This window comes from Hyaena hyaena, unplaced genomic scaffold (genome assembly GCF_003009895.1).
Source record: "Hyaena hyaena isolate Hyena2069 unplaced genomic scaffold, ASM300989v1 scaffold_284, whole genome shotgun sequence".
NCBI lineage: Eukaryota > Metazoa > Chordata > Mammalia > Carnivora > Hyaenidae > Hyaena > Hyaena hyaena.
Genome location: NW_024080913.1, coordinates 531100 through 542924, shown reverse-complemented (window position 1 = coordinate 542924; position 11825 = coordinate 531100). Strand labels below are relative to the sequence as shown.

The window sequence follows — 11825 nt, the reverse complement described above, 5'->3', positions numbered from 1 at the left end:
ACCACCCTTCCCCACAAAATAACGAAAGGAAGCCGCAGCCAAGGTCCAATGGGACCCAGGAACCCGGGCCAGTCCCGGCCCACTCCTCCTTAGACCTGCTTGAGCCACTCCCAGGACCGAAGTCAGAGGCTTAGTAGGGCAGGAGGACTACAACTCCCAGCAGGCCGTGCGGCATCGTCCCCGCCCCCGCAGCTCCGCCCCCGCCGAGTCTCCATTGGCTTTCGGGGAGTGGGAATTGGATGGGAGGTGGCCATGGGGCTGCGGCCGGGGTTTGTTACCTCCTCGGCTTCCGTAGAGGAAGTCGCGCGGACCTGTACCAGGGGTTTCGGTGTCCCCCCTCCCCTTCCCTGGGGTCCGGGGGTGACATTGCACCGCGCCCCTCACGGGGTCGCGTCGCCACCCCAAGCCGACTCCTTAGCTGACGTGCTCCCCCCATCCACCCCTCTTGGCCAGGCCTCCACCCCGCCCCCAGCTGCCCAGCCATGGGGGCCGCAGTGTTTTTCGGATGCACTTTCGTCGCTTTCGGCCCGGCCTTTGCGCTTTTCTTGATCACTGTGGCTGGGGACCCTCTTCGCGTCATCATCTTGGTGGCGGGGTGAGTAGGGGGTCGAGAAGACGCGGGAGGGCGCCAGAGAGAGAGAGAGAGATCCGGAAGGGGCTGGGCGAGCTTGGGAGCCTGAGTTGGGGGAGCAAGTCGGAGGTGAAGATTGGAAAGGGTCGAGTCGGGGGTCTGGAGGATCTGCCCTTTCCCGCAGTTGGTTTCCGCCTTCCAGGCATCGCACAGATTCCTCCTATACTCCTCCCGGCGACGTCAGAGAAGGCCCAAGGCCAAGACTCGTGAGGGGGGTGTGCTGACCTCCGCCGGCCTAAAGGAGGATCCAGGAATGGATACCTCTCCCTACTACTGTGCGCGTACATTCTGGCTCTCATCGCTCTGAAGACTCACTAGTCAGATTTCTATCCCTTCCCCTGCGTCCGGATCCCTGCAAGACTCTCTGGGTGGAGACACCTACCCCGTCTCCTCCCAGTCTTCCAGACCATCCGGAAGTCTAACTTCCACTTAACGTGCTGCAGCCTTGATTGGTTGCCTCCTTGATTTCTCTGGCTCTCCCTACCCTGGCCTTTCTGATTGCCCTTGTCTTTCCTTAGGGCATTTTTCTGGCTGGTCTCCCTGCTCTTGGCCTCTGTGGTCTGGTTCATCTTGGTCCATGTGACCGACAGGTCAGATGCCCGGCTCCAGTATGGCCTCCTGATTTTTGGTGCTGCGGTCTCTGTCCTTCTACAGGAGGTGTTCCGCTTTGCCTACTACAAGCTGCTTAAGTAAGAAGAGGGGATGGTCCAGAGGGGAGAAGGGCAGAGGATTGCGCTATGAGAAGTGGGGCAGCCCCTGGGTGGTGGTTTGGAGGAGACGCCAAGGGAGGACGTCAGAGGGAAAGGAGCATTCCTGCCCCTCCTCATGTTTCCCCTACCCCACCCCACCCCCCCACCCCAGGAAGGCAGATGAGGGGTTAGCATCGCTGAGTGAGGACGGAAGATCACCCATCTCCATCCGTCAGATGGCCTATGGTGAGCCAAGGGAGAGGGGCTGGAGGAGGGAGTTGGACACCCCCCCCCCCTCCGCCACGGAAGTCAAAAACATCTACGTGTTCTAAGGGGCTGCTGCTTTTCCTTCATACCTGACTTCCAAGGAGAGGTGGGCTGGAGGGAGAGTAGGTGCGGGGGAACTGTACCTGGGAATGGGGCAAGATCACTGGTGATCAGGGCGTGGTGATCTCTGACATTGATGAGCCCCTCCTTCCCCCCAGTTTCTGGTCTTTCCTTCGGTATCATCAGTGGTGTCTTCTCTGTTATCAATATTTTGGCTGATGCACTTGGGCCAGGTGTGGTTGGGATCCATGGAGATTCACCCTATTACTTCCTGACTTCAGGTAAGTTCTGCTTTCTGTCTCGCCCTCATGCCCCGTCCATCCCTGGCCCTGATCTGAGTTATTGGCCCTCCGTGCGAGACTTCTTTGGCTCAGCATCTCAGGAGGCCAGGAGGAGGTGAGGGATGGAGCTCAGCCCCCATCTCCCTCCCTGCAGCCTTTCTGACGGCAGCCATTATCCTCCTGCACACCTTCTGGGGGGTTGTGTTCTTCGATGCCTGCGAGAGGAGACGGTACTGGGCTTTGGGCCTGGTGGTTGGGAGTCACCTACTGACATCAGGACTGGTGAGTTGGGGCCAGGGGCCAAGTAAGAACAAAAATTTAATGGGGAGCGGGATGGAGGGAGCTCCATGCTCACTTCTTACCGTTTTAAAACACATCTAGGGAGGAGGCAGAAAGGTAAGTGTTTAGAAGTCTCTCACCTGCCCTGGGGATCCTCTGGGAGTTTGAACGGATTAGTCCCACTGTAATACAAATGGCCTGAGGTGAGCAGGAAGGCGGAAACCTCTGAGGGAGCCCATCAAAAGTCCTCTGGACAGCACCACACTGGTGCCCCAAGGGAAGGACCAGGGGATTGGAGAGGGCCACCTGGCGGGAGGTTTGGGTCAAAGGCATGTAGAGAATGTGGGGATTAGGCAGAGGGAGAAGCTAAACTCATTCCTACTCTCCTCCCCACCCCTAGACATTCTTGAACCCCTGGTATGAGGCCAGCCTGCTGCCTGTCTATGCGGTCACCGTCTGCATGGGGCTCTGGGCCTTCATCACGGCCGGAGGGTCCCTCCGGAGTGTCCAGCGCAGCCTCTCGTGTAAGGACTGACTACCTGGACCGAGCGCCCGACAGATCCCACTGCCCATGACTGAGCCCAGCCCTAGCCCGGGTCCATTGCCCACCATCCTCTGTCTCCTCCTCGCCGGTCTGTCCCACCACCTTCAGGGTTTCGCTTTGTCCACTCATGACCTTTAGCCTCTAGGCGTTACCAGGAGCCGCCTGGGTTCGGCCAGTCACTGACTGGCGGGTTTGAATCTGCACTTATCCCCACCATCTGGGGACCCCCTTGTTGTCCAGGACGCCCCGTGTGTCAGTGCTCTGCTCTCACCCTGCGCAAGACTCACCCCCCTTCCCCTCTGCAGGCCGACGGCAGGAGGACAGTCGGGTGATGGTGTATTCTGCCCTGCGCATCCCACCCGAGGACTGAGGGCACCTGGGGGGGGGACCCCTAGGCCTGGGGTGCCCTCCTGATCTCCTCGGCCTGTATTTCTCCATCTCCAGTTGTGGACAGTGCAGGTTGCCAAGAAAAGGGACCTAAGCTTAGCGGCTGCTGCGGAGATGAGATTAGCAGAGGCTCAAGGGTAGATGAGCTCGAAGCTTCCCAGTACCGCCTCCCCAGACTGGGCGTCTTGGTCTTTTTCTCAGGTCTGAGGGGAACCATGTTGGGTGTGATAAAGACCCCCAAACTGCCTTTCCCTTTTTTTTTTTTTTTTTTTGAGTGGGGCGGGAGGAGGAGTTGGAATTATTCTAACCTCCTCGGACGTATATTTTCTCTCCTCAAATACTCTTCATGGCTGGGCTTATATCTATCTCCCTTTCCCTCTGGTCACAGGCCTTGGGGGGGAAAGGAAGGAAGTGCATGTTTGGGAAACTGGTATTACTGGAACTAATGTTTGGACCTCCTGGACCACCAGCAACCCTCCCCTCCCCAAGGTGAAGTGGAGGGTGCTGCGGTGCGCTGGCCCCCTCCAGAGTGGCAATGCCACTGGAGAAGTCAGGCTACCATGACGTCACAGGGAAGGAGGGCAGATTTTTTTCTAGTTTTTAATTGGGGTGTGGAGGGCGTGGGGCGGGAAGGTTTTCTATAAACTGTATCATTTTCTGCTGAGGATGGCACATCCCATCCTTTTAATCAAGGTGATTGTGATTTTGACTAATAAAAAGGACTTTATAATTGTGGGGGAACGTGGCTTTGAAAGGAGGGGATGACATGCTATTTGAGACTTCTGCCCTCCGACGTCTCGTACCCAACCTCTTTCCAGACCTGGGAACGTCTCGTCCCCTCCAGCATGGCTTGGGTACAAGGGTAAAAATCTGGGTCTCAGAGGTCACAAACTTTGGGTTAAGCATTTTCCAGAAGTGGATCTTCCTTCGCAGGACTGGGGTTAAAAAGAGTTATTCAGCCATGCTGCTTTCCCCCGGTCCTTTGCACACATCTGCCACCTGAGGAATTAAGGAACTCCTCCTCCACTCTCAAGAGCCCCAAAGGTAAGGCCAGAGGTGGGGTTAGAAACTTTAATTTCCAGATATATTGAACAAAAAAATATAACCCCAACAGCAGCAACTCGTTTTCCTAAGGGGATGCCCTGCACTCCATGTAGGGAAAGGGACATAAAAGCAAGGGAATGGAGGACCTTGGGGCGCACCCCCAGCTTCCCCTGCTAATAAACACAATTCGCCCTCTGCATTGGCGACATGAGAATGGTCCTGATCATGTTTTGAGAGTCCAAAGGCTCTACTATTAGTCTTTGAATGAGAGCCTGTCCGGAGGAAGGAGAGGTGTCTGCCCACTACTTCTACAGTATTTTCTGGCCAGTCCCTGCACCTCATCTTAGAAGCTCCTTGGCTGGCAGGAGGGAAAGGCATCCACCACGTCCGAGAGGGAGTCTATGCCTCTGTGGTTCGCGCTGAGGTGAAGACCACGCTCTTCCGGTTTCCCAGCCTCTTCTTCCTGGAAGGCGGGAATAGTTCATGGCAATGACTAGTGTGCTAGGTGAAACAGATCAGAGGTGGACTCGAGTGCTTTTCAGTAGAAAAAGCACCGAAGGGACGGGAAGGAGGACCTCACCGAATCTTCCTAGCGATGAAATAAACAGCCAGCAGAAGGCAGAGACAGCCCACCAGGATTCCCACTCCTAGACTCAGCATTTCGCCTGGGAGAGGGGAAGATGGCGAGTGTCATTCATTCGAGGACTAACATGGGTGCTGAGCCTTCCCTCCCTCATGGCGGAGCACCCTCCCATCTTTTCATACCCGGGCTAGGCCATCTTACCTGTGCTGTACAGGGATCCCACTGTAAGGGAAGGAGACTTGGGTCAGTGGGACTTGAGCCCCCCATCGCAGCTGGGGGCACACCCTGCCTCTACATCCGGCACCTGGCACTCGGTAGGGTGATCCCAGTTCAAGCAAGTCCTAGAAACCCCTCCCCGCCTAGCCTGCCTTTTCTTCCCAGGGGCTTCCTAGCTCCTGCCACGGAGCCCCCCAGCTTCTCGTCTCCTTTTCCAAGCCCTGTACATTCACCTTGGATGAAAGAAGCAAAGACTGTTCGCTGATTGAGAGGCTGGGGGGCTCGGTAGTTCCGCACCAGGAGCTTCGAGGGCTCCTCTTCTGTGGAGAACAATGTCTCCTGAAGCTCTTCCAGCTGAGGAGCAGAAGAATGGGATTAGGGGAGAAGCATCCCTCACTTTGGGGACTGGGAAAGGGTCTGAGGTGACCGTTGCATCTCTGCTGCCTCACCTCTTCCCCACTCACCTGTTCCATGGAAATCTGAGCCTTTCGGTTGAAGACGGTCCAGAGCACACTCTGATAGCAGGGAGGGGTGGTGAGTGAGCCGTTGTAGCGGAAGAACTGGTCCAGCTGCGGGGGGAGCAGCTCTGCCACGTTGAAGGGAGGCACTGAGGTCTTCTGATCTGGAGGAGAACAGGCTAGCACTCCTCTTTCCCTCACTGTCCCCCCACACGGGGCTCCCAGAGGTGAACCCCCCCTAGCGCCTAGGTCACTGTCCTCCCAGGCCTCTCTGGCCTTGTCTAATCTCACAGGCTCACCTTTGTTCCTAATTTCATGCAGGTGACTCAGAATGTGTTCATAAGCTGGATTCTTTGTCTCTCCCACCTAAAAGGGAGAGTTTGGAATGAGTCCATGTCGGGAGTAAGACGTTCACATATAGAATAAGTGGTCAGAGTGGGTTGTTGACTAGCCTGGGGAGGGAGAGCAACGGACACAGGCAGGGTAGGGCTGAGGGGTGCAGAGGGAGTGGAGAGAGACTCTGGTGGGGGGGTGAGGGGCCCAAGGGCCACTCACCTCGATGAGGATGCCCAAGACCGCCAGGCCCCACGGCATCGGAGCAGCCTCGCTCAAGCTGCCATAGGAATCCGAATCATAATGTACAATGTGCAGCTGAGGGAAGGGAAAGGGAATTCGGTCACTTAATGTTCCTCCACGACCCCTTCCTAAGGGCTTTGACCTTGGCAGCTACCACCACCACCACCTCCAGCATGCCCTAAAACTTGCCCACAAAGGTCAGCCTTATCCCCCAAGCGTGACTTTTCCCAGTTTCCAGACCCTTCCTGTCCCTGGCACTGACTGAGCCTGTCCCTGTGTCCCAGCCCAAGCTTTGCTCCCCAGGTACCTCTGCGGCTGTGGCTTCACTGTTGATCTGGTGCTCGGATCCCCCCAGGGAACCCGTCTCCCCCCAGTGCAGGTGGAGCTGGGCAGCGACATATCTTCGGGGAAATCCCTCCAGATGCATGGTAGGGGGTAGAGAGAGTTGCACTGTAAGGAGAAGAGAGCGAGTTAGGGTTGGTGGGGGAATGTGGACACGTCCCCATGGCTGCGTCACCGCTGCTCCTTGGGCGGCTTGGCCAGCCTTTTCTGCCTCTGTCCCCGAGTAGCGCCCAGTGCTTCTAGCATATCTCCCCCTTTTTCAATGGGGATCCAATTCATGCTATGGTACTAATCCATCCTTAGAGCGTCATTGTAGACATTCACGCCCCACCTTTGGCTATAGGAGCCTCAGTCCCATTCTCACATCTCCAAATTCATAGATGAAGTCTTCTAAGAATATGGAAATTAGGATGCATCTTTTCTCCTGACCCCTAAGATTGGAACCAGGGTTTACACCTCCTTGGAGCCTGGGCTTTTTACCTGTGTGGCCATTATTGTGCAGGTCCAAGGGCTCGATGCCAGGCTGGTCATATCCATGGGGCTGCAGAGTGGGCAACTCAGGGTCAAAGGTCACACTGTCTGTCTGGATATTGATGGGGGACTGGGCGTCGCTTCCACACTCAGGGTAAGAGGCTGGCCAGTGGTCTTGACCATGTGGGCCTGGTGGGATTATCAGGGGCGTTTGTCCTGCTCTCCAAGCCCCAGCCATTCTTCTGGAACCTTCCCCCACCAACCCAGGCAACCTAGCCAGTTGTGCAGGGCTAGGTGAGGCAGGGTCCCTGCTCGGCTTAAGGCTGCTGCAGGCTTCCCCTACCCCCAGGCCGTGAGGATGCCCCAGGTCTCCTGGTAGGTGGAGGGTAGTGGCTTTTACTTACCTGCAGTTGGGGGACAAGAAAGCGGAATGGGAGGAAAGGGGGATGGATGGATGGAAAGCCTGCGTGCCTGGCGAGGTGGGACTGGAGGAGAAACAGGATGGCTGGGGGAATAAAATGATCCTCGAAAGAGCAAGTCTCTGTGGGGGCCCCTACTCAGTGGCCTGGGGATACCATTCCCTCCTCTGACTTCTCACAACTCATTTCTTGCTCTCACATTGGCCCTTGCATCGACTCTGGAATCCAGGCACTAGTCAGAAGTCCAAAGGAATGGAGTCCACCTCCACCAAGGTCATAAACTATCCCGCCAGCCAGCCTCTTCCTCACCCCTGACCTCAGGCTCTGTCCCAATTTCAGATGCAGGTAGGATCAATGAGGTCAGAAAGAGAGCCAGGAAGTAAATGGGCAGCTAAGCTCAGCGTTCCTTTCCCTGCCTGGTTTCCCTCTCCCTCCAGCCCCCTCATTGCCACAGACTGACTGGAGACATCACGGGCCTCTCTGCTGAATCAGGAGGTATGGGATCTGACAGTCCCAACGGGGTCCGGGAGTCAAACACGGAAATCGAAGGGCCTGGGAGTCCGGGGGAGGAGCTGGGCTGAGAAGCTAAAGGGAACTCGGCATAAGTCTTCCTGGCAGGTGAAGAGGTCCCAGTGTGAAAGGGGTAGCGGTGGGCTTTAGGCTCGGCTCTCACCCTCATAGGTCCAGTGCTGACCTGCAAGGCACAGAAAGTGGAGTTGCCAGCGGGGCGGCGGCCTGCACTCTCCCCTCCCCTCCCCTCTCCTCTCCACCCCTCCCACTCTTTCTCCGCCCTCCTCCCCGGAGCACATCCCAAAGGAAGCCCTGAAACCCGACACCTCGATGGAAAGGTCGGGGGGCCTATTTAAAATCACCAGCCGGGCTGTGAGGGTGTGTGCTGAGTACGGGAGGAGGAGAAATAAGTAGATCGAGCCCAGAGCCTAAAATTAACCTGGACCCAAATGTGCAGCCAGCCCCACTCTGACTTTCTCCCGCCAGGGCTAAGCCACCCCCACGCCTAGAGGATTGGGGTGAGGTGAGGGTGTGGACAGCGGGCTTGGAGGAAAGCAACTAGAACAAGGGGAGGGGAAAAAAGAGTATAGTAGGGGGTAGTGCTAAGAGGCGAGAAGGGCCGTTATTTTGCTCAGAAGCCTTGCACACATTGAGACCCTTGGCTGTGAAGTCACATTCAAGTTCTTCCTTTGGTCCCGGTAGCTCTGAAGGAAACTTTCCCCATCACCTGGAGCCTCGGCTCCCTAGATCCCTGGTTGGCTAGGGAAGACCGAGTCAGGGCAGGGTCCGGGCCACATGGAGGGTAGTGGGTGGGCACAGGCAGCCAGGCTGGCAGAGACAGACTGAAAACGAAGCATTGTGTGCGGAAAAGAGAGCTGCCAGCCTGGGTCACATGCCAGGGCTCTCGTGCAATCCTGTCTCCTGCTGAAAGGCTGGGGGGTCTGCTGGCCCAGCCCCACCCAGGGCCAGGCCCCTGAAGGGGGAGAGGGAAGACCTTCCTGCAGGGTTTCTGGGCATTATTCAAATAGCTACTTCAAATTCAAACTCTGGAGAAAAATTCTCAGTTCCTTTCCCTCTCTCTCATTCCCTTGAATTCCTCAGACTTCTGAGATAACCTTGATCTCATCCTTGGGCTCTTGTTCTGGCCCATCCCTTGTTCAGACAACTCAAAGAGCAGCCCAAGGGAGGGCTGGAGGCAGCCTCTCACCAGCTCGTGGGGACACTCGGACAACTTGAACTCCATGGTTCGGTGCTGGGCCGACAGCCTTGCCCTCCCACCAAATCCTCAACCTGCTAATTTTTCATCTCTTCTTCCTCTTTCCTTAGTTTTTAAAATTTTCCCTCAGATGCACTTTCCCACCCTCCTTTTGGCTGGCCCCTCACTCCTCCCTGCATTCCCCTCTGCTCTCTAGACACTCCCTCCACCCCTGCTCTTCTAAGGGATCTTAATTACACACCTACTATGTCCTGGATACTGAGCTAGGCCTGGCATAGGCATATGGCATAGCAAACCCAAAAATGAGGGGTAGGGGAGCTGAGGACACTCTTGGGAGCACCTCGGCCTGTTCTCCCCAAAGCCCTCATCTCCTGGGAGCTTCTGAAAGTCCTTTGTAAACTGTAAAGGGCCCAACGGTGTTGACTATTATCGCAACTGCTTTCAGGGAGAAACTGGGAACTCAGTCGCCCCACAGAATCAGGAGGGGGCATTGGCCATGAGGTTCATAGTTGGGGATCAGGGTCCGAGGGAGTGAGGAAGTGTAGAGGTATGCCCCCCTCATCAGTCCTTTTTCTTTTCACTCTTTGCCTCCTTGGCTCCCTAATTGGGGGAGTTCTGAAATAAAGGGAGGCCGGGGGGCTAGCCTGGGACTAGGGCAGAGGGGCAGAGAGCTCCGGAGAGAATCTATAGCCTGTAAGGAGATTCCCGCAGCGGGTGTATGCACCCTGCTCTCCAGCTAGCTCCCCAGCCCTCCCCCAAGCCCCACGAACTGCAAGGCTGTACGCAAAGAAGGAAGATGGAAAGTGCCCTTCTCTCCACTCCTCTCCCTTCCCCCCCCCCATCCCCGAGTCTATTATTCTAGCCCCTTGGGCTTCCTTTTACATTCCTCCTCCTCCCCCCATTAAGCGAGCCTGGCGGCACGTGGACGCCAGCACGGACACACAGACATCCAGATGTACCTACCCCCATCTGCAGCCAGGATCCAAATCACCTGCAGCAGGAGGGTGAAGAACAACATGGTATCCCCAGAAGAAGCAGGTACTGGGAGTTTGGGGACTAGAGGACTAGGGTTGGCAGAGAAAGGAGGGGGAGAGGGAGAGAGGTATAAAGAGGGAGAGAGAGAGAGAAGGGGAGAAGAGGGAGGGAGGAAGGGAGAGAGAGGGAAGTGGAGAGGGACAGAGAAAGAGAGAGAGATGAGTTTCTTGGAGCTGAGCTGGATGTATTTCTCTCTTTTTCTCTTGCTTTCTCTGTGTCTCTGTGGCCTTCCAGGGGATTTGGTTTTCAGTAGGGGTACCGCAGGGTTTGAGGTCCCCAGGACAAATCTCTCGCCGCCTCCCTCTTTTTTTTAATCTACCTCCACAGTCTTCACTGCACTTGCTGGCCAGTGACTTCACAATTGCCTCCCGCTTTTAAGGTGGCTCTGGACGGGTGTACGTGGTGAGGGGGTGCCGCCGGGGCTGCTGGCGCACAGCTCCTTAAATAGCCGATTAGGCATGCAGGGTGGCCCCGCGCAGGGCTGGAGCCTGCTGAGGCTTCCCGGGAGCCCTGGCCCTGGCTCAGGAGCCCAGCCGGGGTGAGCTCTTCCTTCCTCGGCTCCTCTTGTGGCCACCGTCCAGATGGGTGTCCCCCGGAGGGGGCTGTGGCTTGGAAGGAGGGCTTGGGGGTCCAGTCCAGCCCCCGCCCCCCTCAGGAGGACACTGGGTTCTCATTCCCCATCTGGCTTCTCTGAGGAGCCACTCCCCTGGGTGGCAGAGGGTGGGAAGACCTGTCCCCAGTCCCCTGCGGGATAGGCGCTAGAGTTTGGAGATAGGTCACCAGGAGGAGCTGGGGACTTGGGCTGCAGGGGGGTTGGGGATGGGAGGTCCAGGGCTAGAACCTGGCTTGTGGAAAGTAAAGAAGAGAAGTGAGGCAAGAGAACTTGTTTGGAGCGATCTCTTTCTCCTGCGCCTGTCACCACCCCCTTCCCACGGTGAGGCCTGGGTCCACGTGCCTGTGTGGCCGGGTGGGGGGGTGGTTTTGTTTGCTGTATAAAGCCCATTTGTGTGCCCAGCGGGGGAGGGGCTGCAGCAGCACCACGGAGAGACAGCGGCTCCAACTGCCCGACCCAGCCACCTCCCTCCCCAGGGAGCCCAGATCTAGGGCGGCTTTTGTCATTGAAGAGGACACTGACCCCTGGCCGGGAGGCCAGGGCGGGAGGAGAGGTGGGGAGACCTCAGAAACAATCATTACCACCGTAAAAAAAAAAAAAAAAAAAAAGCGGACTCCAGAGAAAGGGAGGGGAGGGAGCAGAGAGAGACCATGTGATCTAGTTGAAAGAGGGGCCCAGGGTCTTCCCTCCAGCCCAACAAAGGGCTGAGGCAGGACTCGCGGGCCTGAGTGAAATCTGCCACAGGGGAGCTGGGGGAGCAGAGGACAGAGGCCGCCGGGTCACAGGAATGCGGGCTGGTGCTTGTTTCCCCACGGGACTGGAAATCCCGATTGGAATGTACATCCTAAATCCCTCATTAGAGACTGTGAAACACACAGATAAATTCAGGCTAGACACTCCACTCGGACCCCTTTCTCCTCCACGCCCTTCACCGGCGGCACCAGCCCTGGTGCTGCTGCGATGCACCCAGTTGAACTGCCTCTGCTTTCATCGCTCCTGCCAAGGAGCAAGAAACAGCCAAAACAAAGGGAGCAGAAGCTAAAAAAGGGAGCAGGAGGAAAGCCAAATGATCAGAATAATGCATGGGCTGGGCCATCGGTGCCTGCTGAGGCAGGAGCCACCGTGCCTTCCTGTCCCCTGGGACTGAGCTGCAAAGCCAAACCATTTTGCAGATGTCATTTCCTTTTTAATTTTCTCATCAGCC

At 56.7% G+C, this 11825-nt stretch overlaps 2 protein-coding genes across 5 annotated transcripts; one reads left to right on the top strand and one right to left on the bottom strand.

The window, feature by feature from the left end:
* Nucleotides 1-250: 250 nt before the first annotated feature.
* On the top strand, nt 251-3873 carry APH1A (aph-1 homolog A, gamma-secretase subunit). The gene is made up of 7 exons (XM_039246281.1): nt 251-595; nt 1150-1320; nt 1493-1566; nt 1806-1928; nt 2083-2210; nt 2608-2731; nt 3057-3873. Exons 1-7 carry the CDS (start codon nt 483-485, stop codon nt 3119-3121), a joined length of 798 nt encoding a protein of 265 aa, XP_039102212.1. The 5' UTR covers nt 251-482; the 3' UTR covers nt 3122-3873.
* A 508-nt stretch (nt 3874-4381) lies between these two features.
* CA14 (carbonic anhydrase 14) lies at nt 4382-10863 on the bottom strand. Of its 4 annotated transcripts, XM_039246277.1 has the most exons (12): nt 10328-10863; nt 9937-10037; nt 7921-7941; nt 6838-7017; nt 6323-6465; nt 5995-6090; nt 5739-5805; nt 5446-5603; nt 5215-5335; nt 4967-4987; nt 4763-4847; nt 4382-4645 (listed from the first exon to the last, which is right to left on the bottom strand). In XM_039246277.1, exons 2-12 carry the CDS (start codon nt 9989-9991, stop codon nt 4582-4584), a joined length of 1011 nt encoding a protein of 336 aa, XP_039102208.1. In that variant the 5' UTR covers nt 9992-10037; nt 10328-10863; the 3' UTR covers nt 4382-4581. The 4 variants fall into 4 exon arrangements, with proteins under 4 accessions (XP_039102208.1, XP_039102209.1, XP_039102211.1 ...); XM_039246278.1 differs by lacking the exon at nt 7921-7941; XM_039246280.1 differs by lacking the exon at nt 10328-10863 and having other exon boundaries at nt 9937-10313.
* Nucleotides 10864-11825: the final 962 nt, after the last annotated feature.